The sequence below is a fragment of the Gracilinanus agilis genome, chromosome 2 (genome assembly GCF_016433145.1).
Source record: "Gracilinanus agilis isolate LMUSP501 chromosome 2, AgileGrace, whole genome shotgun sequence".
NCBI classification, from domain to species: domain Eukaryota; kingdom Metazoa; phylum Chordata; class Mammalia; order Didelphimorphia; family Didelphidae; genus Gracilinanus; species Gracilinanus agilis.
In genome coordinates this window covers 236795044-236822716 of record NC_058131.1, presented here as the reverse complement: position 1 = coordinate 236822716, position 27673 = coordinate 236795044, and the positions used below count along the sequence as shown (strand labels likewise).

Here is a 27673-nt window from a genome sequence, read left to right as displayed (position 1 = left end):
CCCGACTCTTCCTCAGACTTGTTTCTCCTCAGGTAAGGCTGGGAGTGAGGGTCGGAGGATCGATGGGGTCGTCTGTCACCGCTTGCTCCTCCTTCCCCCTCTCCCTTACCTGTTCTGCCCGATCTCTTCTCTCTGCGGGTCGTGGAGTCCCAGGCTCCCTTCCTTCGGTTTATGGAAACTGAAGCCCAGGGCTCACCCCGCTAGTTCGGCAGAGCTGGTATTCAAACCCAGGACTCCCATTCCGTCCTCTTTGTCGTGAAGAAACCGAGGCCTTAGCTCCAGTGATTGTAAAAGTCCCTCAATCCGAGATTTTTCTAGAAAAATGTGACATTTGTGAACACTTATGGCTTTATCATCCCCACTTTAAGTGGATGCATGTTTTTAAAATAATTTAATTTTTTTCAAACCCTTACCTTGTGTCTTAGAATCAATACTGTGTATTGTTTCAAGGTGGAAGAGCTTAAAGGGCTAACAATGGGGATTAAGTGACTTACCCAGGGTCACACAGCTAAGGAGTGTCTGAGGACAGATTTGAATGTTCTGCAGGACCTCTCATCTGTTAATCTGAAATCAATTCCCTGAGACACTGCGCCTTCTCACTAATTTTTTAAGAGCTAAAAGGGTTCTGAGACCAAAAACGTAGAGAAGCTCTATTGTAGAGAGAGAAATATGTTCCTCTGAGGGCTGGACCAATTCCCTTCCAACTCGACATTTTGGGAGTCTTCCTTCTCCATCCTGTTTCCTCAGAGTCTTTCATTTTCTTCTTGCTTTTTTTTCTTCCCTGTGTGTGCGTTTAGTTTGGAGAGAGAAACAGAAATAATGGAGACAGAAACAAATATACGGAAAGAAAGAGAGGCAAAAAATGTAGAGGCACATAGAAACAAAGATAGAGACAGAAACAGAGAGAAGAAATGAGAAAGAGAAACAGAAATAGAGAGAAAAACAGAAATATACAAAAAAAAACACAGACACAGAAATTTAGACAGAAACAGACAAAAAGAAATAGAGACAAAGAGAAATGGAAAAAGAAATTAGAAACAAATATAGATAGAATCAGAAATAGATACACAGAGATAAACAGAAATATAAAGACAAAGAAAGAATGTTATATTTCATTTTTAGGAGACATATTTAGAAAGTTGGAAATAGTGATTTGAGCAGTATAGGAAAAATGTTGTGGACACTCCATCCACTGATGCAGATCAGTGGGGCTTAAATTAACTCCTAGGCTGTTCCTCTCTATATCCACTACCACATATAGTTTGTGAACTTATAAATCTTTTAGATTCCAGCTGTGGAATGAACGAATAAAAGAGCATTTGTTAAGTGTTTACTATGTGCCAAGCACTATGCTAAGTTCTGTGAGTTCAAAGTCAGTCAATGAGCATTTATTAAAATGTCAAAAGGACCAGGTGTGCCATCTCATGCAAAAAAAATGTTAGTACAATTTTATTCTGAAATAAAATTTTTCATCCTGTCTCTACTTTTTTCCCTCTTGGAGATTAAAAATAAATCACTATCAATTGATTGTAGCTTGCTTCTTCAAGGTATTCTTAAATTCTGGTCATTTTATTAAGCACTTTCTATGTGCCAGGCTTTGTGCTAAGTGTCAAGAATACAAATAATAAGCAAAAAGAAAGACAACTACCCTCAAAGAACCAACATTCTAATGAGAGAAAACTACACACAAGGAAGGAACTAACTAGCTGAAGTGGGGGGAAAGAGGTAGCAGAACAGGGTGGTGAAGACTAGAATGATAGTTGGTCTGGGCCCTTCTTCAAAATGGAGGTTCCAGGAAGATATCAGTGGGAGAAGAGGTCTGGAGAGGGACCTTTCATGATGGCGAAGTCCACTGAGACAGTCCTCTCTAGAAGCTTAAGGGGCAGACAGTATTGGCATCCAGGGAAGGGACTTTTGATTTGGGGAATCATTAGAATGCTGAATTCATCAACACAAGGGCCTACTACAAGTTTTCAGGTGTCCATTAGGCAATTGGTGATGGGAGACTGGCAGACAGGAGAGAGGTTAAGATTGGACAAATAGGTATTAAAATCATCAGCATAAAGATTATCACTGAATCCACAGGTGCTGATGAGATCACCAAGCAATAGAGTAGAGAGGGAAAAGAGGAGAGGACCAAGGATAGAGTCTTGGGGAGACTCATGGTTAGTGGGCACAACCTGTATGAAGGTGCAACAAAGGAGACAAAGAGCAGTCAAGTCGGCACCCATTTATTAAATGCTTATTATGTGCCATTCAGTGCACTGAGTCATGGAGATACAAAGACCAGAAAACAGTTCCTGCTCTTCAAGACCTCACAATTTAGTGGAGGAAACAATATACAAATAACTGTATAAACAAGGTAAATACTGGATATATTAGAGATAATCCTAGAGGGAAGGGAGAGGGAGAGAAAGTGAGAAATTGTTAGCTAGGTAATTAAGCATGGGGAGCAGTCAGTAAAAATGTAAGGAAAGTCTTATTGAGGGAATATTAACAAGACTGATAACTTGCAGAGAACATGGATGAGATTAGTTGTAGGAAGATTAGAAAAGTATAAAGGGATTAGTTTATGAAGGATTTTATTTTAGAAGGAGGGTTTTCTATTGGATGTCACAGGCGGTAGGAAGTCATTACAGTTTTTTGAATGGGAGGGACCTGGTCAGAGCCTTATAGATTTGACAGTGAAGATTGGACCAGAGTAGGGAAAGACTTAAGGTAGAGAGGCCAATGAAGAAGGCTACTAGAAATGAAGTGATTAATGATGGCAGTGTGAAGCAGAGAGAAGGAGGTGGATGGTGGGAGTAATAAGAGGATGAGGCTTGGCAGGGCACCGTCTTCAACAGAAAAAGGTGGCAAGAGAAGAAGACAGTGTACATTTAAATTGATTCAAAGGACCAAGCTGTAATCAATTGACAAAAGCATTATTTTTATAATCAAGGGGGAAAGGTGCTGAACTCCTTGAAAAAGGAGGTGAAATGACTGGTAAGTCAGTATACTACAGCAACAGTAATTTTGACTGAGTAGAAACTGTTGGATGTGGGAGTGGGGAAAGAAAAGATATAACTGGGGCATGTAGTATCTTCAGAGAGGAACATAGCTTTGTGAGGAATAATAGATAGTAAGTGTGAAAGAAAGAAGTCTAGATAAAAAAGGAGTTTGTTCTTTATGTAGAGGGAAGGAGTGGGCAGGATTCAATATCATACTAGGTTGAGGGAAGAGGGGACAACAGAACATAAGGAAGGATTAGGGGACAGTTTCTCCTAAATGACTATTGATTAATTATTGTAGAGTTAGATAAAAGAAATAGGAAAAACCATTGGGGGAAGGGTGGGGTAATATGTGAAGATAGTAGTACATTTGTGAATGGAGAGAAACTCCCAGACTCAAAAGATATTGCAGAAGGGGCAGCTAGGTAGCACAGTGTATAGAGCACCAGGCTTGAAGTCAGGAGGATCTGGGTTCTGCGAAAATTTAACACTTAACATATCAAGACAAGTTTGGGTTTTAAAGCAAAGGCACTTCTGAACTGTATCTCTTCTGAGGTGATGGCTGGAGTTCTCCCTACAATGCTGTAAGAGGCCATACTGGTGCTGTACAGCTCATCTAAGGACCCCGTGGTAACTCCTGGCATCCTGAGGACCCCCTCTGATCCAAACTGAGTTCAGAGTCTCCCAAATTAGGAGTCAGAAAAGTCATGTCACAAATAGCATAAATTGTACTAGGAAAAGGAAGAAAGTGTAGAACTCTCTTGCCTCAGAACCATGTAGAGAGGAGGTGGCTAGGAGCATCCCAACGTGTACTATGAGAATCAGGCCTTCCCAGGAGAGTGCCTCAGTGAACCTGAGGTCTACTTGAGAAGCTGTCACAGCTGGCTGGGGGAGGAAGCATGTGAAGGGAATAGATGATATTTTGAGTCCATTCTAATACTGAAAATACATAATTCTCTATATGACTAATGTATTTTCTTTTTCTATTACAGAACCTAGGGTGTGCTGTTTTCGTTTTTGTTTTTAAATAATGGAAGGACCAAATACCTTCAAGACACCTAGCAAATTACCTGAAAAAAAGAAATCTTGTAAGTTCAATGAATAAGGACCTGTGCTTTGCTAAGTGTTTGGAATACCAGACCAAAATGTCATTCCCTACCCTCTCAAGGACCTTATATTCTTTTGAGGAAGACAACATGTATATGTATAAGTAAATACAGAGTAGACAGTAAATTTAGGAGGAAGCACTCCCAGTTACCCTTGGGTGGTGATGTTCTGTATCCCATTACCCTAGTAATTCATGAATGAATCAATAAATCCCTATTGTGTATTAACATATGTTAACACTATATAGTAGATCTGTGCTGGATACTGGGAGAAATAAAAGCATAAATAAAACATGGTTCCTGCCCTCAAAGACTTTGCAGTCTAGGAAGAGAACACTATACTGAACACAACTAAGCCATAATAAAAAATAAAATGTGATAAGTTTATTTTATATATTTTTAAAACTCTTAACTTCTGTCTTGCCTTCTTTGGTGTAGTCAAGGTGTCTTGGCATTAAAGGTGCAGCTGCCAAGCCCTTGTCAATGATTTATAGACTTAGAGTGAAAGAAAGAAGTTCCCTGTCACTAGAGCACAGGCTTGAAATCTTAGCCCATCTTGTCTTCAGTGAAGGCAGGGAGTCCTGCATGCAGAGATCTGGTTGTTGAGAGTCCTACTCTCAGCCCTAATTAGCAGCTTGGAGTTCCTGTCACTGAAGGATATGCTTCAGTGACCCTGCTTTTGTTTTCTCCAGAGAAGAGGGATGGCAGTAAAGCCACCTAGTCTATCTTGTCCATGGAGGAGTGGCTGAGCTCATGGTCAGAGCCCAGGAACTAAAGGGAGGTACTAATGGTCTAGACTCAACCTTTTTCCCATCTAAGAGGTTTGGTTGGATTCAGACAGGAAGGGACAACTGCAAGAGTCATTACATGAAACTTTATTAATGGCACATTGACCCCAGCAACAGAGGCCAGTGATGAATGTGAACAAGGTTTAGAGGCTGTCAGTGCAAGCAGCAAAATCTTAGGAAGGAATAGGGAAGGGAATGGAGGAATAATCCAGGAAGAGGGAGGGAAATTAGATAATACCTGTGGGAAAGGATAGAAGAACTGATTGCCTAGTGTGGGAGACAACCATATAGTCAAAGGGACTAGAAGTGATTTCTCTGTAGGCCAGGATTTTTAATAGGAATCTTCAAAGATGTTCCCCGCTATCTGCTTGGTGTTAGGGGCCTATACTCAGTGCAAGGTAAGGGAAGACTCATCTAACATTCAGACCTTGGCCATCTCAGACAGTGATGGCCTTACACCAAGAGACACCAAGGTGTAATGGTTTCTTATTGCGTACACAACCAAGGAAAGTGAGAGGGAAAGAAGGGTTCAGCAAGCTAGCTGGTAAGTTTCTACAGCAAATTGGAACTACATCACAAATCATAGTTACAAGATGGACCCAGTTTGCAAAATTCAAGTGAGATTTATATATTGTTAGTCTAAATTTGTATGTTGAAAAATGATTGTGGTTTCTTTTTCTCTGCTACAGTATCCAGAACTGAAAAAAATATTTTAAATATTGACTGTATAGAGCGGGGGTCGGCAACCTTTTTGACCGTGAGAGCCATAAATGCCACATTTTTTAAAATGTAATTTCGTGAGAGCCGTACAGTGCTCACAGTGCGCCCTCCTGTAACAGTGCCTGAAAAAAAATTGACTTTATGGCTCCTGCAGAAAGAACCATATCTGGCCCTCAAAAGAGCCAGATATGGCTTGAGAGCCATACATTGCCGACCCCTGGTATAGAGCAAAGCACAATAAGATTCTTACCTCTCTATTATAGCTAAAATAGGATAAGGGATATTAACTTGCTATACCCTTGTCCACTGGCCAGTTGCCTTACCCAGCCTCTAACAATGCTTGAGGGAAATGTCTGCATTCATTTTATTTGAAGAATTCCTTTGTGTGGTTCATTGGTGGAGCTGTTTGATCATGTCTCATTTGTGTCTACAGATTTAGTAATCTTGCTAATAATTTCCTGTGTTCAGCGTTTGAACTTTACATAATATGTTATTGTAAATGATAGGTCAACATGATATATTTGCAAAAGTACTTCAAATATTGATTTATCTTTATTCTTTTATATTTAGCATCATGCTTAACTCCATCATCTGTAGCTATTCCAGCCTCTCCATTTATGCAAAAGCTTGGCTATGGCACTGGGGTAAATGTTTACCTCATGAAAAGGTAAGGAATACAAATAAACATTTTGCATAGAACTCTGGGTCCAGTCTGCTTTTTGGGGGGAGAAATGGAAAGTTTATTACAGAAATAAATTACTTAGCCATTTTCAGTTATTCGTGAGGATCATAAATATTAGGGTACCGAGTTATTGTGAGTAGGACTACTGATCTACTAACCTGAGATCTAGAAAATTAGGAAACCTTACTACCATTGTTTTCTCCCATCCTTCCTATGTTTTTCCAGTTTTGCCACACAACTATTTTTGAGACTGAAGATAAAAAGATGCTCAGCTTAATTTTTCCAGGCAATTTAGACATGAAACTATATCTCACAACAGAAAAAGAAATATTTAAAATTTTGCTAATGAAAAGTATTTTTCATTTAAAAATGTATATTTTTGTTTTTATATTATTGACATTAAAAAGGTGAAAAAAGTTCAGCAGAACTAACTCATCAAAGAAATTTGAAATAACACTTTCATATCTCCCCCTCTGTAAGGAAGGGATCTTTATCTCTCTTCTTTCGGATCATACTTGGTTGTGATAATAGCATTCAATTTTGATTGTTTTATTCTTCCTATTTATATTGTAGCCATTACATATTGTCTTGTTTTTGCTTGCTTCATTTTGCATCTGTTCATATAAATCTTCCTAGTTGTCTTAATCATTTTTCTTAGCATAGTAATTTTTTACTATACTCATGTGCCATATCTTATTTAGCCATTTCTCAATTGATGGACATCTATAAAAAGTATTATATAAACATAATAATCACTTTAGTTCTCTATTAAGTAGAAATTTTTGTTTAAGTAGAAAAGTAGAAAATTTTGATGGATTATTTGTTTTTAGTAAAAGTTTCTCATCACCTATTCTCAACATTTTACAGATGTTTTATATAATATTTGCTTTTTTAGGTCTCCCAAAGGTTTATCTCATTCTCCTTGGGCAGTGAAAAAGATTAATTCCAAATGTAATGATCATTATCAAAGTATATATCAAAAGAGACTAAATGATGAAGCTAAGATTTTGAAAGACCTTCAGCATCCAAACATTGTAGGTAAGCTTAAAGAAGTTTTAATTTGAGAGAAGTATATAATAGAATCTTATTCTATTTAACCACTAACTACGGGTTCTTAACCTTTTTTGTGTCATGGACCCTTTGACAGTCTGGGAAAGATTAGGGACCTTTTCTCAGAAAAATATTTTGTGGCCTACATTCTTAATTGAATGAAATGTTAAATTTAATTTAGAGGTGTAACTTTTTCTTTTCTTTTTGAAGATCCATGAACTCTAGATTACAAATCCTTGGTTTAGAACAATGATTCCCAAAGTGGGCGCTACTGCTCCCTGGTGGGTGCTGCAGCGATCCAGGAGGGCGGTGATGGCCACAGGTGCATTTATCTTTCCTATTAATTGCTATTAAAATTTTTTAAAAATTGATTTCCAGGGGGCTAAGTATTATTTTTTCTGGAAAGGGGGTGGTAGGCCAAAAAAGTTTGGGAACCACTGGTTTAGAAAGACCTTTGGGAATATCCCTTTTATAAGTTTACTGACATTTTGATGTGGTAATCCTAGTAGAATTAGTAGTTTTATTTTGCTCTCTGATCCACTTTCACTGATAAATTTTGCCAGGGGTTGGTAAAAGAGTTAATATTAATATGTAAATTATTATTATTATACTGTTATAAAATCTGAGAATTAGAAGGCACTTTATCCATCATCTACACTGTCCCATACATGATATAGGTTCGCTAACACAGGTTTATACTCTTCTCTTAATCTTTTTTTAAAATCAAGAACATATTTCCCCTTTTCCATTCTTGTAGTACATTTCCTGTTTTTCATGATTTTTCAGATATCACTAATGGTAGCTCAGTTATTACATCTGCCAATTCTTTCAGCCTTGAAGATGTAGTTTATCTGGGTCAGGTAACTTAAAATTCAATAATGTCAGCTAGGTGCTATCTTACTCTCTCCTCTTATCTTGGGAATCACCTTCCTATTAGTCATTTTTGTTTTGACATTACCCATGCAAAGGTCAGTGTCTTTGGCAGAGCAAGCAAAAAAAGAGTCAAGCATTTATTACTCCTTGTAAGCTCCCATCCCTTCTTTGATCCTCAGTTTTTCTCTTTAATGTTTTTTAAAAAAAAAAAAACACCCTCAAAAAAACTTGTCCTTGACTTCCTTTGACAACTTCAATTTATTCTGAGCTTTAACACTGCTAATGTTTTTAGAAGACCATTCTATGGTCTTATATTCATCTTTGTCCTTTTTTTTTTTTAATTAAAATTTTTTTTATCATAAAAAGAAGACTATTTCAAGTAAAACAATTTCCTTATTGACCATGTCTGAAAAATATTTACCTGATTCTGCACTTTGAGTTCTTCACCTTTTTAAGAGGAAGTAGGTTGCAGGTGCCATTGCTAGTGTTGAGATAAATCTACGATAATGAGAAACTGAGGCACAAAATTTCAAGTTTCATTTATTGGCAAGGCAGGCAGCTACCAATAATAGAGGTCAATGGTCCATCAATAACCAAAGACCCCTAACACAGAAGCTAAACACATAAGGTTGTTTCATAAGGTCCAGATACTTTCCCCACAAATTGATTGTGATTGATTCTTAATTATGCTATTTGACCAAGTGTCTTTATCCATCGTGATGACTAGAAAACTCAAATTTGGCCAATATCCTCTGGAAATAACTGGGGAAATGCCCTTCCAGACCAGGGACTTATGTTATAGCAGGGAGAGATGGGACAGATTTAGGCATTTTCCTGTAACATTCTTTGAAAGGTAACTTATTTACTACCAGTACCAATAGAGCCCAGTATGGAACTCATCTGGTTATCAGGTTAACTTGTCTTTCATATATCTTTCTTATCTTCCTCAAATGGCATCTTGTTTTGCTCACTAATTGAGGACTGGGCATTACATTACACAGTAATACTCTATACCAGTGATTGGTGAATACCTTCCCCTCCCCCTCCCCTCCAGTTTGAGTGCCCAGAGGATGGAGCATGCAAAAAAATGTTCTCAGGCCCTGGGAAGTGGGGGAATGAGCAGCTGGCTCTGCACACATATCAGGTTTTTGCCAATACTGTTCTACACCTTAAAACCCTAAAACTTGGTTAAAATGGTAAAGCTTTATTATAATGTTTACTATTATGATTAACAAAACTCTTTTACTATAAGTCAATAATCACCAATCTATAACAGATTAAATTCTCTGGAGGCTGTATTTTTTGTTTTAATATGTTTATTAATCTGCCACTCAAGAAAATCTAGCCTATAAGCCCCCAAACAAAGGCCAGCTTTCTGTTGTGTAAGCTAATGTAGATCCTTTCTGATGTCATCATTCTGTCCCTCTCAAGGATATCTGTGATTAGAGAACAGTCTCACAGGAAGAGGTGGGTCTCAGAAGGATGCCAATATACCTTTTCCTCTCCTTGCTGTGGGCTATGGGACTAGACCACCTTGGTGGTCACCCAAGGGAGTGTTTACTGGTAAATGAGGAGTGTAGGTATCCACCCTTCCTATAAAAGATCTAGATAAAAGAAGGGAAGACCCAACCCAATTTCAAATCCTGGGGGAGATCTGTTTTGTAGTTTTAAAATCAAACTGTTCTTGAGGACCAAATATTTCTTTAAAAATATTCTAACTCAATATTAATTTTCCTCAGATCAGTAATTTCACATTTATTCTTCTGGAATTCTGGTTGATTATAGAGTGCTTAAGTCTTTCAAAGTTTACTTTTATAATATTGTTATATAAACTTATTCTGGTTCTGTTTACCTCACTGCATTGGTTCATAAAAGTCTTCTAAGTTTCTTTGAAACTGTCCCTTTATCATTTCTTATAGCATTATAGTATACTTCATCACATGTATATAATTTGTTTGGCTATTCCCTAGTTAATAGATGCCCCTTCAATTTTGAATTCTTTGCCACCATATAAAGAGTAACTATAAATATTTTTGCATATACTTAAGTTTGTTTTGCTTAGCACTAATCCCTCCCTTAATTACCCTTCCCTTTTTTCTTTGTTTTAAAATCCTTATTCTTCATCTTAGAATCATAACTATCTAATTGATTTCTTTGAGGCAGTCAAGATGGCAAGTGAGACCCAGCATTTTTATCTAGCTCTCCAAACTCATATACCCTACACCAATCTAGAGAGCATGTCAAACTGAATTTTAATCAAGAAAGCCAAGAAAAAGTCACAGTGAGTTATTTATTCAGCCCCCAGCAGCTAAGGAAGACAGAAGTCTCTAATTAGCTTCCTTTGTACCCCTGATGATAGGGTTCAGAGGGGATACATATCACCTCCCTAAGTTAGAATGTGAATGGGATAAGAAACTTGGGTCACAGTGAATGAGTATGCTGCTTTTAATTTTAAAAGGTCTGATGGAGGTAGAGCCAATATGGCAGAGTGATAAGAAGCAATGCAGTGAGCTCCTTTCCACAAACTACTTCAAACAGTTTTTAGATAAATACATCAAATTCAAACCTGATGAGGAAATCCCAGAAAAAGTCGCAAGTTATTTGTTCAGTCCAACTTGCCTTAAGGAGATAGGCAGAGAGGTATGCAAACACTGGGAGAAGCTGTGTACAATGCAAGAGGTGGTCTCAGACCTGTACTGGGGCTCCACCATATATACTGAGGCACTTCAAAGAAGATCTTTGTAAACTGTTCATCCCCTACCCAGTTCCTGATCAAAGATCCAGGCTGACTAAGAAGGACCTGCAAAGGAGAGGGTGACATTCATGGCTAGAAAGATCTTGGGTAGTATACTGAGAAAGGAAGTTCAAAAACTAGTAGCAGTAGAGTAGCTCAGATCCTTGTGAGCATAATGGAGTATCTTATATTCCTCACTTCTCCCACCCCTCTGCCCAGCAGCCAATGGGAGTGTTTCCTCCCTCCTCTGTCTGGAAAAAGGTGCTGGGGTCGGGTAGTGGGGTTTCATATGCTGTGTGAGGTTGTGGCACAGCTGGCAGCCTTTTGAGTCTGTGGTAAAGGTGATTCCCAACACTATTTCTAAAAGGTTCACCTTCACTGTTCTAGACCTTTTTGGGAGGTAACTCACTGTACTTCTCCCCGCTACCCTGCCATCTTGGCTTCACCTTTGTACATTTCTTTTTAAAATCAAATTTGATGCATTCTGTGTATCTACATCATCCTTTTTAGACAAATCTCATTTTTCCTTTTCATTGCAATTTTGTTCTTAAGCATTTCCCATCCCTTGAAAGAGTTTAAATTAAGATTTTATGCTAAATATAAGAATTCTAAAGTAATATTGTGGTCACTGATTTAAAATATTATCCCTTAAGTCAAAATGACTGTAGCAGCTTTATTTTATGAGGTAGGAAAGAGTGAAAGTGGGAAATGTAAGAGACAGAAAGTACTGCCTAGCTACAAATACCCTAAGTTTAATCCTAATGTCTCCAGACCACAAATGTGGATCTGAAAGCAAATCTCACCAGAACCCTAAGAACCTTCAGTGCACACAAGGTTAAGACTGCTAAGAATCTCACCAGAACTCATGCTGAAGGGAGTGTCCCACCAAAGTGCCAACGAGCAGAGAGGGTCTCCTCACTAAAGAACCAAGGAAGGAATTACTCCATTCATCACTGCAGGATCCAAAGGAAGCATCTCTTCAAGCATCAAGGCAGGAATGATTCCAAGCCAGAAGATCTGAAGAGAGAAGAAACAGAAGCCCCGAATTCAGGAAGCCATTGCCTTTTTATAGTCCTTTTTCCATGTCACTTCCTGTCTCTTCTCCTCTTCACAGGAACCAATCACAGCTTCCAAACTGCTTAGCCCTACCCAGGGCTTGGCAGTCCCCTTGGAGATAAAAATTTTTGACTTGTGAACTCTTCCACCCTAGTGACTGGTCAAGTGTTAAGTAGGGGTGTTTTCAGTTTTTGATTAACTAAAGGTTGCTGATTGATTACATTAGAGAGATAATTCTGTCTTTAGGCCCTCTTGGACTGATTTTTTGTATAGCACCTTAGTCCATAGTATTCTCCCTATATTTCTGAAACTCTTGAAATTGGTTTTATAAGGATTCATGTTGGATTGTATCCAGATTTTTTTTTCCCCTCTATAACAGTCTGGAAGGAAATGGAAATCTTTGCCTCTTCCCACCACCACAAGATTCCCATCATTTGCACCCCAGCAACCAGTTACTGTGAATCAGATCCATTTTATTGCTTCTTCCAGGTCTTGCCTGAACTATTACAATAGATATCTAACTGACCTTTTTGCCTTTGCTATCTCCTGTTTTAATCTGTTCTCCACATAACTGTTGTCCTCTCCACCCCATCTCTAACCCCCTACAAGATCCTTGTGACATCTAGGGTCAAACATAAACTCCTTAGTTTGGCCACAACCTTACCCTTTTTTGCCTTGCCAATTTTCTCATGCATGATTCCACTCATTTGCTACCATCTAGTCCTTCTGACCTACTTGTTGTTTCTCATGCATGAACTCCATTTCCTATCTATGCTTTTCCCCTTTTTCCCCATTCCAAGAACACACTCTCTCCTCATGTATCCCTCTCAGAACATCTAACTTTCTTCAAGAATGAATTTAAACATCACCTTATGTAGGAACTCATTGTGTTTACCTACCTGTGATTACTTTCCATTCACTCTGTATGTTTCTTTTATATGCCTATTTACGTATTTTATTTTTATATATAATTCCACATTACAATGTAAAATCCTGAGAGCAAGGACCTATTTTTTATTTTTCTTTATATTCCCAATACTAGTGACACAAAGAAATCTCCTAGTAAATGTTTATTGATTGATTTCATCAGTCTCTGTTAAGTATTCTCAATCTTTGTCTAGGAATCTGTTAGCTCAGTATTTTAAGTTATGGTTCATACTTCAAATCTCATTCTTAGATACTATCTTTTTATCTGGTGGTTTTCTTGGCAAAGTACTCTAATTACTTACTCTTCTGTATCCCTTGCCTTCAAGAAATTAGGGAAATAAAATTTTTGCCCCCTCTTCAGTTTCTTGTCTAAGACATCAGAGCCATTCACAATAATTTTTACATTCCTTCTAAGTCCATTTCCCTTCAGATTCCAAAACAGTTTTTCTAAATGCATTTGTTAAATTTTTGCTGTTCAGTTGTATCTGACTCTACATGACTGTAATGAGTTATTTGTTATTTAGCCTTGGTAAGAATAGATTGCAGCCAGATATAGGGTTTATGAAGTGAAATGAAGGTTTCTTTAAGAATTGCCATAGAATTCTGAGTAGGTCAGAGGAAGAGAATTTCCACAGGGCTTTAGGGAAGGCAGTTGGAAAATGACACCACTTCTGTGAGAGAGACTGGGAGGTTGGTCGGACCTGGGTCTTTCCTCTGATTATCCTTGAGGATATTGGTGAAGACTGAATTTAAAACCCTCTTGAGGGGGCAGCTGGGTAGCTCAGTGAATTGAGAGTCAGGCCTAGAGACGGGAGGTCCTAGGTTCAAATCTGGCCTCAGACACTTCCCAGCTGTGTGACCCTGGGCAAGTCACTTGACCCCCATTGCCTACCCTTACCAATCTTCCACCTATGGATCAATACCCAGAAGTAAAGGGTTTAAAATTAAAAAAAAAAAAACAACAACAACAACAACAACAAAAAAACCCTCTTGATATTAAGAGACTTAGAAAGGTCAAAAAGCAAAGGAATTATTTGTTTTTATTCTGAACTCCTCTGGGGGTCACTGCTGGGAAGTGAGCATTTTGAGAGAGAGAGAGAAAGAGTGTGTGAGTGAGTTCTATTCTGCTGCGACATTATTCCTAATCTGACAGATATAATGAATAGGATACAATACAATGAAACTTCCAAAGAGTCGCCTTAGAAACAGACTGACAGATGAGCATTTCCTTTCCTTTGGGCTCCCTCTTTAAAAAGTTTGCCCGTCAACAATCTAGGCAATTTATATTTGTGTAAATATTCATCCTAGATTGCTATATTTATTGCCATATAATTGGGCAAAATAGTTTTTAATGGTTCCCTTGTTTTCCTCTTCATTAGAGGTTAGGTCTCCCTTTTCATCTTTGATACTGTTAATTTGGTTTTCTTCTTTCCTTTTTTTTTTTATTAGATTGATCAGTACTTTGTCAATTTTGTTTGTTTTTTCAAAGTACCAGCTTCTATTCTTTTAATTTTATTCTATTAATTCAATAGTTCTCTTACTTTCAATTTTGTTAATTTCTCCTTTGATTTTTAGTATTCCTATAAATATTTAGTTTATCATTTTGGAAATACTAAGTTAGATTATTATTTAGTCAGTGTAGATTTAAGGAGGTAATCAAGAAGACGTCTCTTGCGAATAGATGAGAATTTATTAATTATAGGGGGAAATTACTATAATTACCTTTCTGTTTCCTCTATTTTTTTAAGTTACAATAAAAATAGTTGTTTTTTTTTTTATATAACTAGTCTGAACAGGATTTCCTAAACTGCCTAGATCAGCCATTTTCCAACTGTCAAACCCAGGATCAACCCCAACCTAAACCCCTATTCATAATTAATATCTACCAGTATTTATCAATAACTAGGAATACTAATACAAATAAATAAGGGTTTATATTCCCCATAATATGACCCTATGGGCAAAGATATTAGAGTAGTTTGTTATTTCCTTCTATAGTGTGTCCCATTTTACAGTTGTGGAACGGAGGCAAGTAGGGGGTAAGGGTGATTTGCCTAGAGTCACACAAGTATCTGAGGCCAGATTTGAACTCACATATTTCTGATTCTAGGCCCATTGCTCTTTCCACTACACCAAATTCTTTTTCCAGCATTTGTTTCCTTTTATTATAATGTTGGTTTATTACATTAGTATTACTGATGGTCATTGGGGAGAGCTATTTTAGATTGCTAAAGCAGTTTTGAAAGAATTATGTGCACTAATATTGCTTTGTTTTATTATATAGCTGCCAATATTGGTTTAGTTATATATTGCCATAAAAAGTAGAACTTAATTATCTTTCCCTACTCTGGTAAGAAAATATCTCTTTTTTTAAGGTTATCGGGCATTTGCTCAAGCCCAGGATGGAAGTATGTGTCTTGCTATGGAGTATGGAGGAGAAAAGTCTCTCAATGACTTAATTGAAGAAAGAAATACCAACTGCCATTCTCCTTTCCCAGCTGCTATAATTTTGAAGGTTGCTTTGCACATGGCAAGGGGGTTAAAGGTATATCATTACTATTATATTTAAAACTACCTTTATATAAGACATCTAAACCAAATATATTGATATATACATACTTTACACTTAAGCACATAGAAAATAATAGTTTTAACAATATCTTCGTCAAATGCAATGGACATTTTTATTAATTCAAAGAGAATTAAAAATATTTACCAGAAATTTAATTTAGATTGAATCCTTACCTCTTATAATCCATGTGACCATGTGCCATTTGTTTCTTTAATGGTAAATTGGTTTTTTAAAAATGTCTCAGATCTCATAGAAACATAAAGATACTAACTAATAAAAACATACTAACTTCATGAATAATTTTAAAATCTCTGATGGAACTTGTAATATGCCCATTTGGAATGCCAACTTTTGATATAAAATGTGTGCAAGTTATATGAGTTACAAGTAAAAGAATTGTTGTATACGAATCAGGTGCCATTCTTAACAGAGTTTTGATTGACTAAATAATTTCTATTGACTTAAGTATGTGGTATGAATTATTATTTATTACAAGGAAACATTGAAAAACCATGTACTTATTTTTTTTAATATTAATAATCCAAAGTCTATATGATCTTTTGGAGATTGAAAGAAAATGAAGAAATTTGAGTAGCTTTGTTACCCCTATATAGTAATCATGATAAATATTCATTAAATGATATACAAATTACAAATGGCTTACATCTTACATCTATTGCATATCATAGTCTCTTTGAAATTCTAGCTTCTTGTGATAACTCCTTCTAAGATATCTATAGAAGATATCCATAGGTCTCTCTTAAATATGAAAAGTTTAAAAAAATTAAAAAAATAAATAAAATAAAATTGAGCAAACTTGGGCTTTTAAATCACTATGGAAAAACTGGGAAGCCTGTTGATCCCATTATGGGGAAAAAATTATTTGGTTTGCTTAAAGCCAAGAATAAAGAAGATGGGGGAGGGAATTAATGTTATATATGCTCAGATATGAAAATTTTCATTGATAATATTTCATCATTTAACCAGATTTCATTTTCATATTTGAGAGGATAAAAAGACCTGTGGCTATTTTAGTTGGAACCATCACAAGAGGTTTGTATTTTAACAATTATAATAGCATACATTAGTATAGCCCTTCTTAGCATTAAAAAGTTATCTTATTTGATCTTTATAATAACCCAATGAAATAGGGGGCATAACTATTAACTATCCCCATTTTTTTTTAAACCTTTTGTCTTAGAATCAATGTTGTGTATTGATTCTAAGGCAGAATTGCAGAGTAAGGGCTAGGCAATAGGGGTTAAGTGACTTGCCCAGGGTCACATAGCTAGGAAGTATCTGAGGCCACATTTGAACCCAGGACCTCCTGTCTCTAGGCCTGGCTCTCAATCCCCTCAGCCACCCAGATCCCCCCATAACCATCCCTATTTGATGCAGCTAAGTGATACAATGGATGAAGTTCTGGGGCTCAGGTTAGGAAGACCTGAATTCAAAACTGACCTGAGATACTTACTGTTCATATGACCCTAAGCAAGTCATTTAGCCTTGATCTGATTCTTTTCCTACAATTGTAAAATGGGAATAGTAATAGCACCTATTTCTGATGGTTTTTGTGAGAATAAAATGATCCTCAACATACAATATAATATTTGTAAAGCACTTAGCACAGTGGCTGGCACATAGTAGGTACTTAAATGCTTATTCCCTTACATTCTCATTCCCTAATTCAGTGTATGAGCAAGCTCTGACAAATATTACCATTATAACCATGTGGTTCCTCTCAGTTGAATATAGTAAAAACTTTTTTCCCACTCTCCATTCATCATGAATAAATAAGTGAATTTATTTGATCTTCTCTTACTGTGTGACTACATGAAGTACTTGCTATGTGCATAGAATTGCTCTGACCAGGCCAGTCTCTTTATATTATATATGTCATGCTCATTCACATCTCCAAACTTTTGTTCATGCCTGGACTGCTTTCTAATCTTCATTGCAAATCCTAGGTAGTCTTCAGAACTTGGTTTAACTCCCACCTCCATGAAACAGTCCCTGGTCAGGCCAGTCATTCCACCTTCCAAATTTCTATAGTACTTATTATCTGTACTCTTTGTTTTTAATAACAAATTGCCTTATATATCTCCAAATCTTCAAATGACTAAGCAATACTAAATAGTGAATCTTAATTGTCAATAGCATATAAATCACTTAGGGTTCTTGGGAAAAGAGGAATTATGAGAATCAGCATTTAGTAATCATTATGTTTATAAAGCATATTATTATTTTGTCCTTATCATCATCATCATTCTGTTTGACCAGTCATGCCTGCCAAGTTCTTCCTTTGCCCCCAGCCTCTTTCTATAAACAGTAAATCTAGCTTTTACTATGCTACAGTTAAAATTATTATGTGTACTGCTTCTGTGTTACAGTTATTAATATAATGCTTTTTCTTCCTCTGGGAGGAATTAAAATTCATTTTTTCCATGTTAAAAACTCCATAGTTCATTGTCAGCAATATTGGTATTCTACATCATCTGTTCTCTTTTTTTGTAATTCTGCTTATGGATGCTAATTATACAATTTCTTTTAGTATCTGCACCAAGAAAAGAAGCTCCTACATGGAGATATAAAGTCTTCAAATGTCGTAATTAAAGGTGACTTTGAAGCAATTAAAATCTGTGATGTAGGAGTTTCATTGCCACTGGATGAAAATATGACTGGTAAGTAACTCTTTCTGATTATTATGTATTCATATTATATACCAAAGGTTTTCATTGGAGAGATAGCATAATACAGAGATTAGAGAATTAGTCTTGGAGTCAGGAAACCCTACTTTAAGTCACACCTTTGATAGATTTTATATATTTATAATGTTAGAATTGGAATCAATAAGACCTAATTCAAATCCAACCTCAGACATTTCCTGAGTGGCTCTCGGCAAGTCACTTATCCTCTCTCAGCCTCAGTTACCTTATCTGTAAAATGGTGATAGTACTTCACAGGGTTGTTGTGAGGCTTAGATGAAGTCATATGAATTCTTTGCAAACTATAAAGAGCCAAGTAGTTAGCTTTTTCATTTTCATTTCTTTTATTTTTTAAAATTTTTATTTTTATTTTGAATATTTTCCCAAAGTTACATGTTTCATGTTCTTTCCCTCTCCCCCAACCCCACCCCCACTCCTTATAGCTGACTCACAATTCCACTGTTTTTTTTTTAATTTTAAACCCTTAACTTCTGTGTATTGACTTATAGGTGGAAGATTGGTAAGGGTAGGCAATGGGGGTCAAGTGACTTGCCCAGGGTCACACAGCTGGGAAGTGTCTGAGGCCGGATTTGAACCTAGGACCTCCTGTCTCTAGGCCTGGCTCTCAATCCACTGAGCTACCCAGCTGCCCCTCCACTGGGTTTTACATGTATCATTGATCAAGACCCAATTCCATAGTATTGATAGTTGGACTAGAGTTATTGTTTAGTGTCTGCATCTCCAATCATATCCCCATCAGCCCATGTGTTCAAGCAGTTGTTTTTCTTCTGTGTTTCTCCTCCCACAGTTCTTCTTCCTCTGAGTGTGGCTAGTTTTCTTTCTTATAAGTCCCTCAGCCTTGCTCTGGATCCTTGCATTGCTGCTAGTAGAGAAGTCCATTACATTAGATTGTACCACAGTGTATCAGTCTGTGTGTACAATGTTCTCCTGGTTCTGCACCTTTTGCTCTGCATCACTTCCTGGAGGTCATTCCACTTTTTTCATTTTTAAACTGGGCCTGTGTATAGATAGCTCCCTTTGAAGAATTCTCTCCTGAAAGACATCAACACTTTCTCTGCAATTTATTGTCTGAAAGTTTCTGAGGCTCCAACCAAAGTTAAAGGGCTTATTATTAGCATGGTGCCTAGATAGACCATACTAAACACTTTACAAATGTTTGTCGGTTTGACTTGACATTGTCTGGGGCAATAAGAGATTAAGTGATTTGACCAGGGCCATACAGCCAGGATATGGCAGAATTTAACCCACATCTTCCTGACAAGTTGAGCTTTCTCTGCCATGCAACACTGCCTCTCAGAGAGTTTGTTTTTTTAAACCCTTACATTTCATCTTAGACTCAATACTGCCTATTGGTTCCAAGGCAGAAGAGCAGTAAGGGCTAGGCAATGGGGGTTAAGTGACTTGCTCAGTCACATAGCTAGGAAGTATCTGAGGCCCCATTTGAACCTATGACTTCCGTCTTTAGTCCTGACTTTCAATCTACTGAGCAACTTCACTATCTCTCTAGGAGGGTATTCTTCAAAAGCTTTGGGAGTTAGAATAAGAAAGTGTATTGTTAGGATATATGTTCCCTGAAGACAAGCCTGTAGATTTATATATATTTAACACCTTATGGGTATTTAAGGTACTTTATCCTAGAATTGTTTATTAAATTTTTTTTAAACCCTTACCTTCCGTCTTGGAGTCAATACTGTGCATTGGCTTCAAGGCAGAAGAGTGGTAAGGGTAGGCAATGGGGGTCAAGTGACTTGCCCAGGGTCACACAGCTGGGAAGTGTCTGAGGCCAGATTTGAACCTAGGACCTCCCGTCTCTAGGCCTGGCTCAATCCACTGAGCTACCCAGCTGCCCCTTAGAATTGTTTATTATTTACTGACTAAAATGAACATTTTTCCTGAAAGCTTAAGAATCTAATTTTAAAATCTAATTTTGATTTGTAAGGAATAACAAGTTATAAAAGCACCTGCATAAATTTCTGCTGAATATCTGGATGTCTTTGATCTAGCAGCAAAGTAATTTATTTTCTGACATTATCTTGTGATGCTAGTTTTAGAAGTTTGTATATATTAGCAGATACATTATTTCAATAGAGCATTCATTAGTCTCTTACTATATGGCAGTTACTCTGCTAAGTACTAGGGGATACATACGTGAGTAAGCGAGACAATACATAATGGAAAGTTGGAAAGAGGATGACACATCTTTGGCTGCATGGGCTAGAAATAGCTGGGAAGTGGCATGGAGGCCTATTCTCAAGCAAGATAAGGCAAAAAACTTTCCTCTCAGAGCTGGGGACCCAGAGTCAGTGCAGTATTGCAATTGGAGAGAAGAGAGGAGGGTTACTAACAGGATAGGCAGCTTAAGGAGGAGATGATTAGAAAGATTTTCATGTCATATGAATTAATCCATCAATATTTATTGTATTCAGCATGTGCATAGATCTAGAGCTGAAAGGGACTTCTTTGTTGATCAGGCATTTTTTAGTCATGTCTGACTCTTTGTGACCCCCTTTTGCGGTTTTCTTGGCAAAACTACTGGAATGGTTTGCCATTTTCTTTTTCAGCTCATTTTACAGATGAGGAAACTGAGGCCAACAGGATTAAGTGACTTACCTATGCCACACAGTGTCTGAAGCCAGGTTTAAACTGAGTCTTTCTGACTTCAGGCCTAGCACTCTGTCCACTGTACCACCTACCTGCCTTGGAAGGGACTTCAGACACCATCTAGTCCAATCTCCTCATTTTATGGTTATGGAAATGGAAGCCCTAGTCACTATGAAGATTCTCAAAGTAATATTTCAGAATGTCTTTTAAAGGAGACAGTATTTTATAGCAGAATAAGAGCACTGGTTTGGGAATTGGCAGGACATGGTGGGAAGAGGGAAAAGGAATGTGTTTGATTCTTAGTATACCATGTTTCTGTGACCTCAGTTAAGTCATTGAATTTCTTTAGTCTTCTGTTTATTCTTGAGTGCGTCTTAACGGTTTCTTTTCCCACCTCCAAATCAACATTATATGTAAAATGACTGACTGACTTTATATACCTGCATTGTTTCAAATTAACAGTTGAGGGCATTTGGCAGATTGATTTAAAATGTTACATAATATTTTGAAGAGCAAGGGTGTGTCTGCAAATTATTTTTAGGATAGCTGTGAATCCTCCTAGTTTTTGTGTAAAAGTTAACTGGAGGAATTGTCTTTTGACAATTACTTTGTTTTTGAGATCTAGTATATTTTTTTCCTATGATGTGGAAGCTTTCCAAGGTAGTACAAATTGTTGTTTGGATCATGCCTTTTTAAATTTCCTCATTACACAAGTTTGAGTTATTTAATTTGGAAAATTGGAGCTAATGGACTTACAGTTGAGGTGCCTGCATTAACAGTTGCAGAGGAACCTAGTTCTTATATGTGTACTCCAACAAAGATCTAAATAGAGCATGAGAAATCTAAATAGGAACTATAGTATGTGCCTTCATCTTATTCAAGATTGCACAAAAGATAACCAGAGTGTCTAAGTGCAGATGAACAAGCAGAAAGCCTACCAAAAACTAGAGATGATCCAGGGACAACTAAACCTGGAAGGATCAGACAAGGTAACTCCAGGGGCTGGGAGGCAGCAGTGCTTAAATTGAGATACCTTAGGGGCTCATGAAGTCTGCAGCACCCTTACCTGCTCTATGGAGACTTTGTATTCTGGACCCCAGAATCCACAACAACTTGAAACTTGCTAGCAACTCTGAGGACAGCTATATCAGGAGAAATAGAAATCAGCAATGGGAGGCTAGGTAATGGAGACTGTCACTAAATAGGACTCCAGTAGTCTATCTAAGAGAGCAAGGTGGAACCTTTGCACAAAGTCCCAAAACAGAAACTGTGGCTGGAGATATAAGTAAATAGAAGATACTGAACCATTGTAAGAAATATTATGAGTCTAGATGCATACAAGATAAACCCAAGAGAAGAGAGGAACTCCACAATAACTACAACCAGAGCCTCAGGGGGAAAAATTGGCTTGGCCACAAGGACCAGAAGAGTATATGAAAGAAATTAAGTGAGTGATTAAAAATGAAATTGGAATTGGAATAAGATACTACCTAAATTTACTTATTCATTGCCATGTCAGTCAAACTACCAAACTTTTTTTTTTAAACCCTTAACTTCTGTGTATTGGCTTGTAGGTGGAAGAGTGGTAAGAGTGGGCAACAGGGGTCAAGTGACTTGCCCAGGGTCACACAGCTGGGAAGTGTCTGAGGCCAGATTTGAACCTAGGACCTCCCGTCTCTAGGCCTGACTCTCAATCCACTGAGCTACCCAGCTGCCCCTCAAACTATCAAACTCTTAAAGAGTTAGGGAAAAATAATTTGGAGGATTCATTTGAAGGAACCTAAAACTCAAGAATTTCAAGGGAAGTAATAAAAGGGAGAAAGAAAATCCATGTTCACAAAATCTACATTAAAACAATCATCCAAACTATCTGGTACTGGTGAAAAAGAGAAAAGTCAATAAGTAGAACAGTAGGCACACAACAGACAGAAGCAGATATATGTAGCAACACAGTGACTAGACTTCAGCTACATGGATGAAATTCACTTTTGGCAAATTTGTTCAGAAAACCTCAAAGCAATCTGGCAGAAATTAGATTTAGAGCAATATGCCATATCCCATGATAAGCGCTAATTGATAAAAATATAAATATGAAAAAGTCACACAAAAAGCAAATTAGAGGCACACAGGAAATTTTCAAAAAATTGAAAACTAAGGGGGTGCCCATTATTTGGAGAATGGCAGAACAAGGTCATGTGGTTATGAGAGAATATTATTTGTACCATAAGAAATCATAAAGGGGATGATTCCACAGGAACCTGGAAAACTTGGATGAATTGATGAAGAGAAAAGTGTATAGAACTTGGAGATCACTTTATACAATAATAACATTGTTTAAAAAAAAAAAGCTTTGGAAATCTTAAGAACTCTGATCCATACAGTGACCAACCATGACTTCAGAGAACTGTTGAAAAAGGATTCTATCCACAGAGGGTTGCTGGACACAAGGTACATTTTTTGACATAGCCAATGTATAGATGCTTATTTGTTACAAGGGAGTGTTTTTTTAAGTGGGAGAGAGGGAAATGAATGACCAGTAATAGTGATGTCAAAGAAAAAAGGTCAGAAGCATTTTTTAACTGCACAGAGAACAGAAGGAAGATCAAAGAAAGATACCAACAAGCAGGACATCTTTGAAATTAATCTGTTGAATTTTTTAAAGCAAACTATTTGGAATAGAGATTCACAGTTTCACATACAATTATTCATTGTCTTTGGGAATGTTCCTATTTTATTGATGTTTGGTCAAGTTTAGAATAATTTAAAAAATTAATTAATTTTAAAATTATAGCTTAGATATACATTTATGCTGGTCTACTTATCATTTAACATTGTCTAGGCTTTCAGCATAGTGGTATAAGTTATATCCTACTTGGTCTGTCTTCCACCCTTTCCTACTAAACCATAGGGAAGGGATTTTGTTAACAAAGGTGGTCTTTAATTTCTATAAGATTTCTCATGCCTTAATGCTCAGTTTCTAAACACTTAAATTTCTTTGGTTAGAGAGGTAAACAGGATTCTTGAAAAAGGTTTGTGACCTAGCCTGTTGCCTCAGCAGTTCATTGCCATTCTGCCCTATCACTGCCTAGTTGTGGACCATGGGTTTATATTTCCTCAATTTTTGCTACTGTGCCTGGCATAGCAAGTGCTTCTTAATTGCTTGTTGGATACTCTGTAGCATGTAGTTATACTAAAATTTTAGAGATGCATATTGAGATATTATTTAGGGCTATATATGCCTAGAAAGTTAAGTGGGTCCATTTAGCAACACTCAGACAACAGAAGGGAAATCCAGATGATGGCACATTAGTATCCCTCAAGTTTTACTAATTCACCACAAGAGAAAGGTCTGCAGTAAGCTGGGTTGATCCTCTGAATTATTGGCGAGATAATAAAGACAAGGATCTTACAGGATGGGAAGGCTAAAGAATTTGGATTTAGCTATTAGAAGGTTGTTAGGATTTAGGTCACTGATTTAAATTTTTTTTTTTAGTTACATGTAGAATTTTTGACAATTTTCATGGAAGTTTTATTTTATTTTTTATTTTTAATATTAAAATTTTTTTCCCCATGGTTATATGATTGATGTTGTCTCCCTACCCTCTCCTCTCCCGGAGTTGACAAGCAATTTCACTGGGTTATACATGTATTATCACTCAAAACCCATTTCCAGGACTTCTGGGTTAAAATGGTGGCAGAGAAAAGCAGCTGCTTAAGCTCTCCTAAACCACACAGATAGGGCTCCTCAAGAGGACATAAAAACAAACCCAGACGAACGAAGGGACCCCACAACAGGACACAGCATTGAAGGTACATGGAATCGGGGCATTTCCATGCTATAAGGAGGTGAAATAGCTCACCAAAATGTGAGCTGAGCAACCCTCACCCCTCCACACCACCTACAGGGCCAAAGCCAGTGCACAAGAGTTAGAGCAAGTTTGGGGCATTAAGTTCTTGGCAGCTACCTGGGATCACCAGGGCCTGCTCCTGAGAGAAGCAAGACTTAAGACCCCAAGAGACTAAAGAATGTGCGGACTTTGAACACAGACCTTGAGTGCAGGCGCGGACGTGGACCCTGAGAGCAGGCATGGACTTTGGGTGGGGACCCAGTGTAGAGGGGTGCATGACTGTGGAAGCAGCGCCCTGAGACTGTTAAAGGAGCTTCGGACAGAGGAGCAAGCAAGGGGACCACCAGGAGGCTCGACCCTGAGAACAACTAGGCTTGAGTCCTCAGGACCCTAAAGAGCGCAGACGGATCCTAAGCATGAGGATAAAGCTGAGAGGGCGCACAGAGCTGTGACTCAGACCAAAACTGCTCCACAGCTCGATAGGATAGGCAGAAAGCCTGTCTGCCTCACCCAGACTTCTGACTGAGAAAGAAATAATAATAATGGCAAGCCAGGCACAAGAACCTCAAAAGAGAAAAATCAAGAAGAAATCTTTAACACTCGACAACTTTTACACAGAAAACATCTAGACAACAGAGCAAACAGCAGAGGAGAACAAACAAGTAATCACATCCAAACCTTCCCAAAAAAATGAAAATTAGTCACAAGCTCTTGAAGATTTCAAATCTGAGATCATGAGAAAGATGGAAGAGATTTGGTGAGAGAAGTGGGAAATACCTCAAAAGGAAATTAACGGGTTAAAAAACCCATTTATAATATAGTAATCTTTTAAAACCAAAACCCCAAATCATATACCCATATAAACTAGTGATAAATCATATGTTTTCTTCTGCATTTCCATTCCAACAGTTCTTTCTCTAGCTGTGGTTCGCATTCTTTCTCATAAGTCTCTCAGAATTGTCCTGGATAATTACATTGCTGTTAGTAGCAAACTCATTACATCTGATCATCCCACACTGTTTCAATTACTATGTGTATTCTTGATTTTTGTTCAAGATGAGTTTTATTATTATTTAGTTCTATAAAATAGTGTTTGTTAGTTTGATAGATTATGGCACTGAATTAAGTAAATTGGGTAAGATTGCCATTTTTATTATATTAGCTCATCCTCCCCAATTAATGTTTTTCTAATTGTGTTTTGTAGTTGTGTTCATATAATTCCTGTGTTTGTCTTAGCAGGTAGATTCCCAAATTGTTTTTTTTTTTTTGTTTGATTGTTTGTTTTTAAACCTTTACCTTCGGTCTTGGAGTCAATATTGTGTATTGGCTCCAAGGCAGAAGAGTGATAAGAGTAGGCACTTTTAAAAGATTGGTATGGAAGGTGGCCAGAGCAATTTCAGCTTTTGCTGCTACTGAGCTGCCATCTTGACTCCACCCCCACCTTTTGACCTTAGATTTTTTTTTTTTTATGTAAGCATGTTGGTAATTATATCTGGGGTTTGTTAAATTGTAGAAAAAAGATTAAATCTTAGGTGAAAATTCATGACATTTTAGCCTTTTGCTAAAACATTTCTAAATTGCTGGTTCTTTTGATGTTTCCTGAGTGCTTCTAGGAATATCTGTTAGCTAAATGCTATCTGGTAATTGAAGTGACATTGATATATTTTCCATTGAAACTGGAGAATAAACACACTTAATTTCCAATAGTAATTGGATCCACATATTAATCCTTTCAGTGAGTGACCCTGAGGCACATTACATTGGCACAGAACCCTGGAAACCAAAGGAAGCTCTGGAAGAGAGTGGTATCATTACTGATAAAGCTGACATATTTGCCTTTGGGCTTACTCTTTGGGAGATGTTGACTCTAACCATTCCACATGTTAATCTTCCAGAGGATGAGGATGATGAAGGTATGTAAATATGTTGCTGTCTTACATCCTAATCCTGCTAACTTTAAACTAAAGAGAAGTTTGTAAAATGCCACAAACATTATTCAAATATTTAATGCAAACTTGACTCATTCAATATGTATTTACATTTAGCTAACATGTTTAAAAACATTTGGTTGTATGATCTAGTAGCTTACTGAAGCAGCTTTTCAATATTTCTGAGACATAAATGCAGGTATGGCCTAGGACCACACAGATAAAATAAAGGAAATACTAATAATCCAGTGAGATATCTCAAGATTTTTCTTAAGAAAGATCATATTTGAAGTGTAAGGAGATCCCATTATTCCAGTATGCTTAATAATGCCTAGTTAATAAATACTCTAAACTAATGATTCATGAAATTAAGGCTTTTGCCAAAATAGTTTTAAATTACTGATTAGAATTTTTTTTTTTTCCTGGAGACTCTTGTTTGATATCTGATCGATAATTTTTGTTTATAGGATGTGAAAAAGTCCCTTGTACAAGATGGCATGACACAATGAGGATAAACTTTAAATTAAAATGAGTGGTGATATTCTTTCCACCAGAGTTTGTCTTAGACTTCTTGAGAAGCATTTTGTAGGGTCTTATGGAAAGAATGGAGAGTCAGATGTCTTAATTTAGTAATAGAATACCTGTTTTGCAACACTTTACATTTTATAAGCACTTTTAGATCATTGCTAAGGTTTTGAACTTATTTCACCTCTGGGAGTTAGTTTCCTCATCTGGAAAATAGAGGTAATGAACTTTTATGAACACTAAGATCCCTTCTAAATCTGTGGACTTAAACTGACTTTCTTTTTAATTAGCCATAATTATTTATAATAACAGTTTATATCTTTAACTTTATTGAACAGATAAAACTTTCGATGAGAGCATGTTTGATGACGAAGCATACTATGAAGCACTGGGAACAAGGCCAGCCATTAATATGGAAGAATTGGATGAATCATATCAAAAAGTAATTGAACTGTTTTCTGTTTGCACTAATGAGAATCCTAAAGACCGTCCCTCAGCTGCACACATAGTTGAAGCTTTGGAAATGAATATGTAGTGATTACTGAAG

The 27673-nt window shown here is 37.1% G+C and overlaps 1 protein-coding gene across 1 annotated transcript; it reads left to right on the top strand.

Moving 5' to 3' along the window:
- On the top strand, positions 1-27673 carry PBK (PDZ binding kinase). Its single transcript, XM_044661034.1, has 8 exons — positions 1-32; positions 3983-4078; positions 6175-6271; positions 7182-7324; positions 15302-15471; positions 18050-18179; positions 26410-26586; positions 27465-27673. Exons 2-8 carry the CDS (start codon positions 4021-4023, stop codon positions 27659-27661), a joined length of 972 nt encoding a protein of 323 aa, XP_044516969.1. The 5' UTR covers positions 1-32; positions 3983-4020; the 3' UTR covers positions 27662-27673.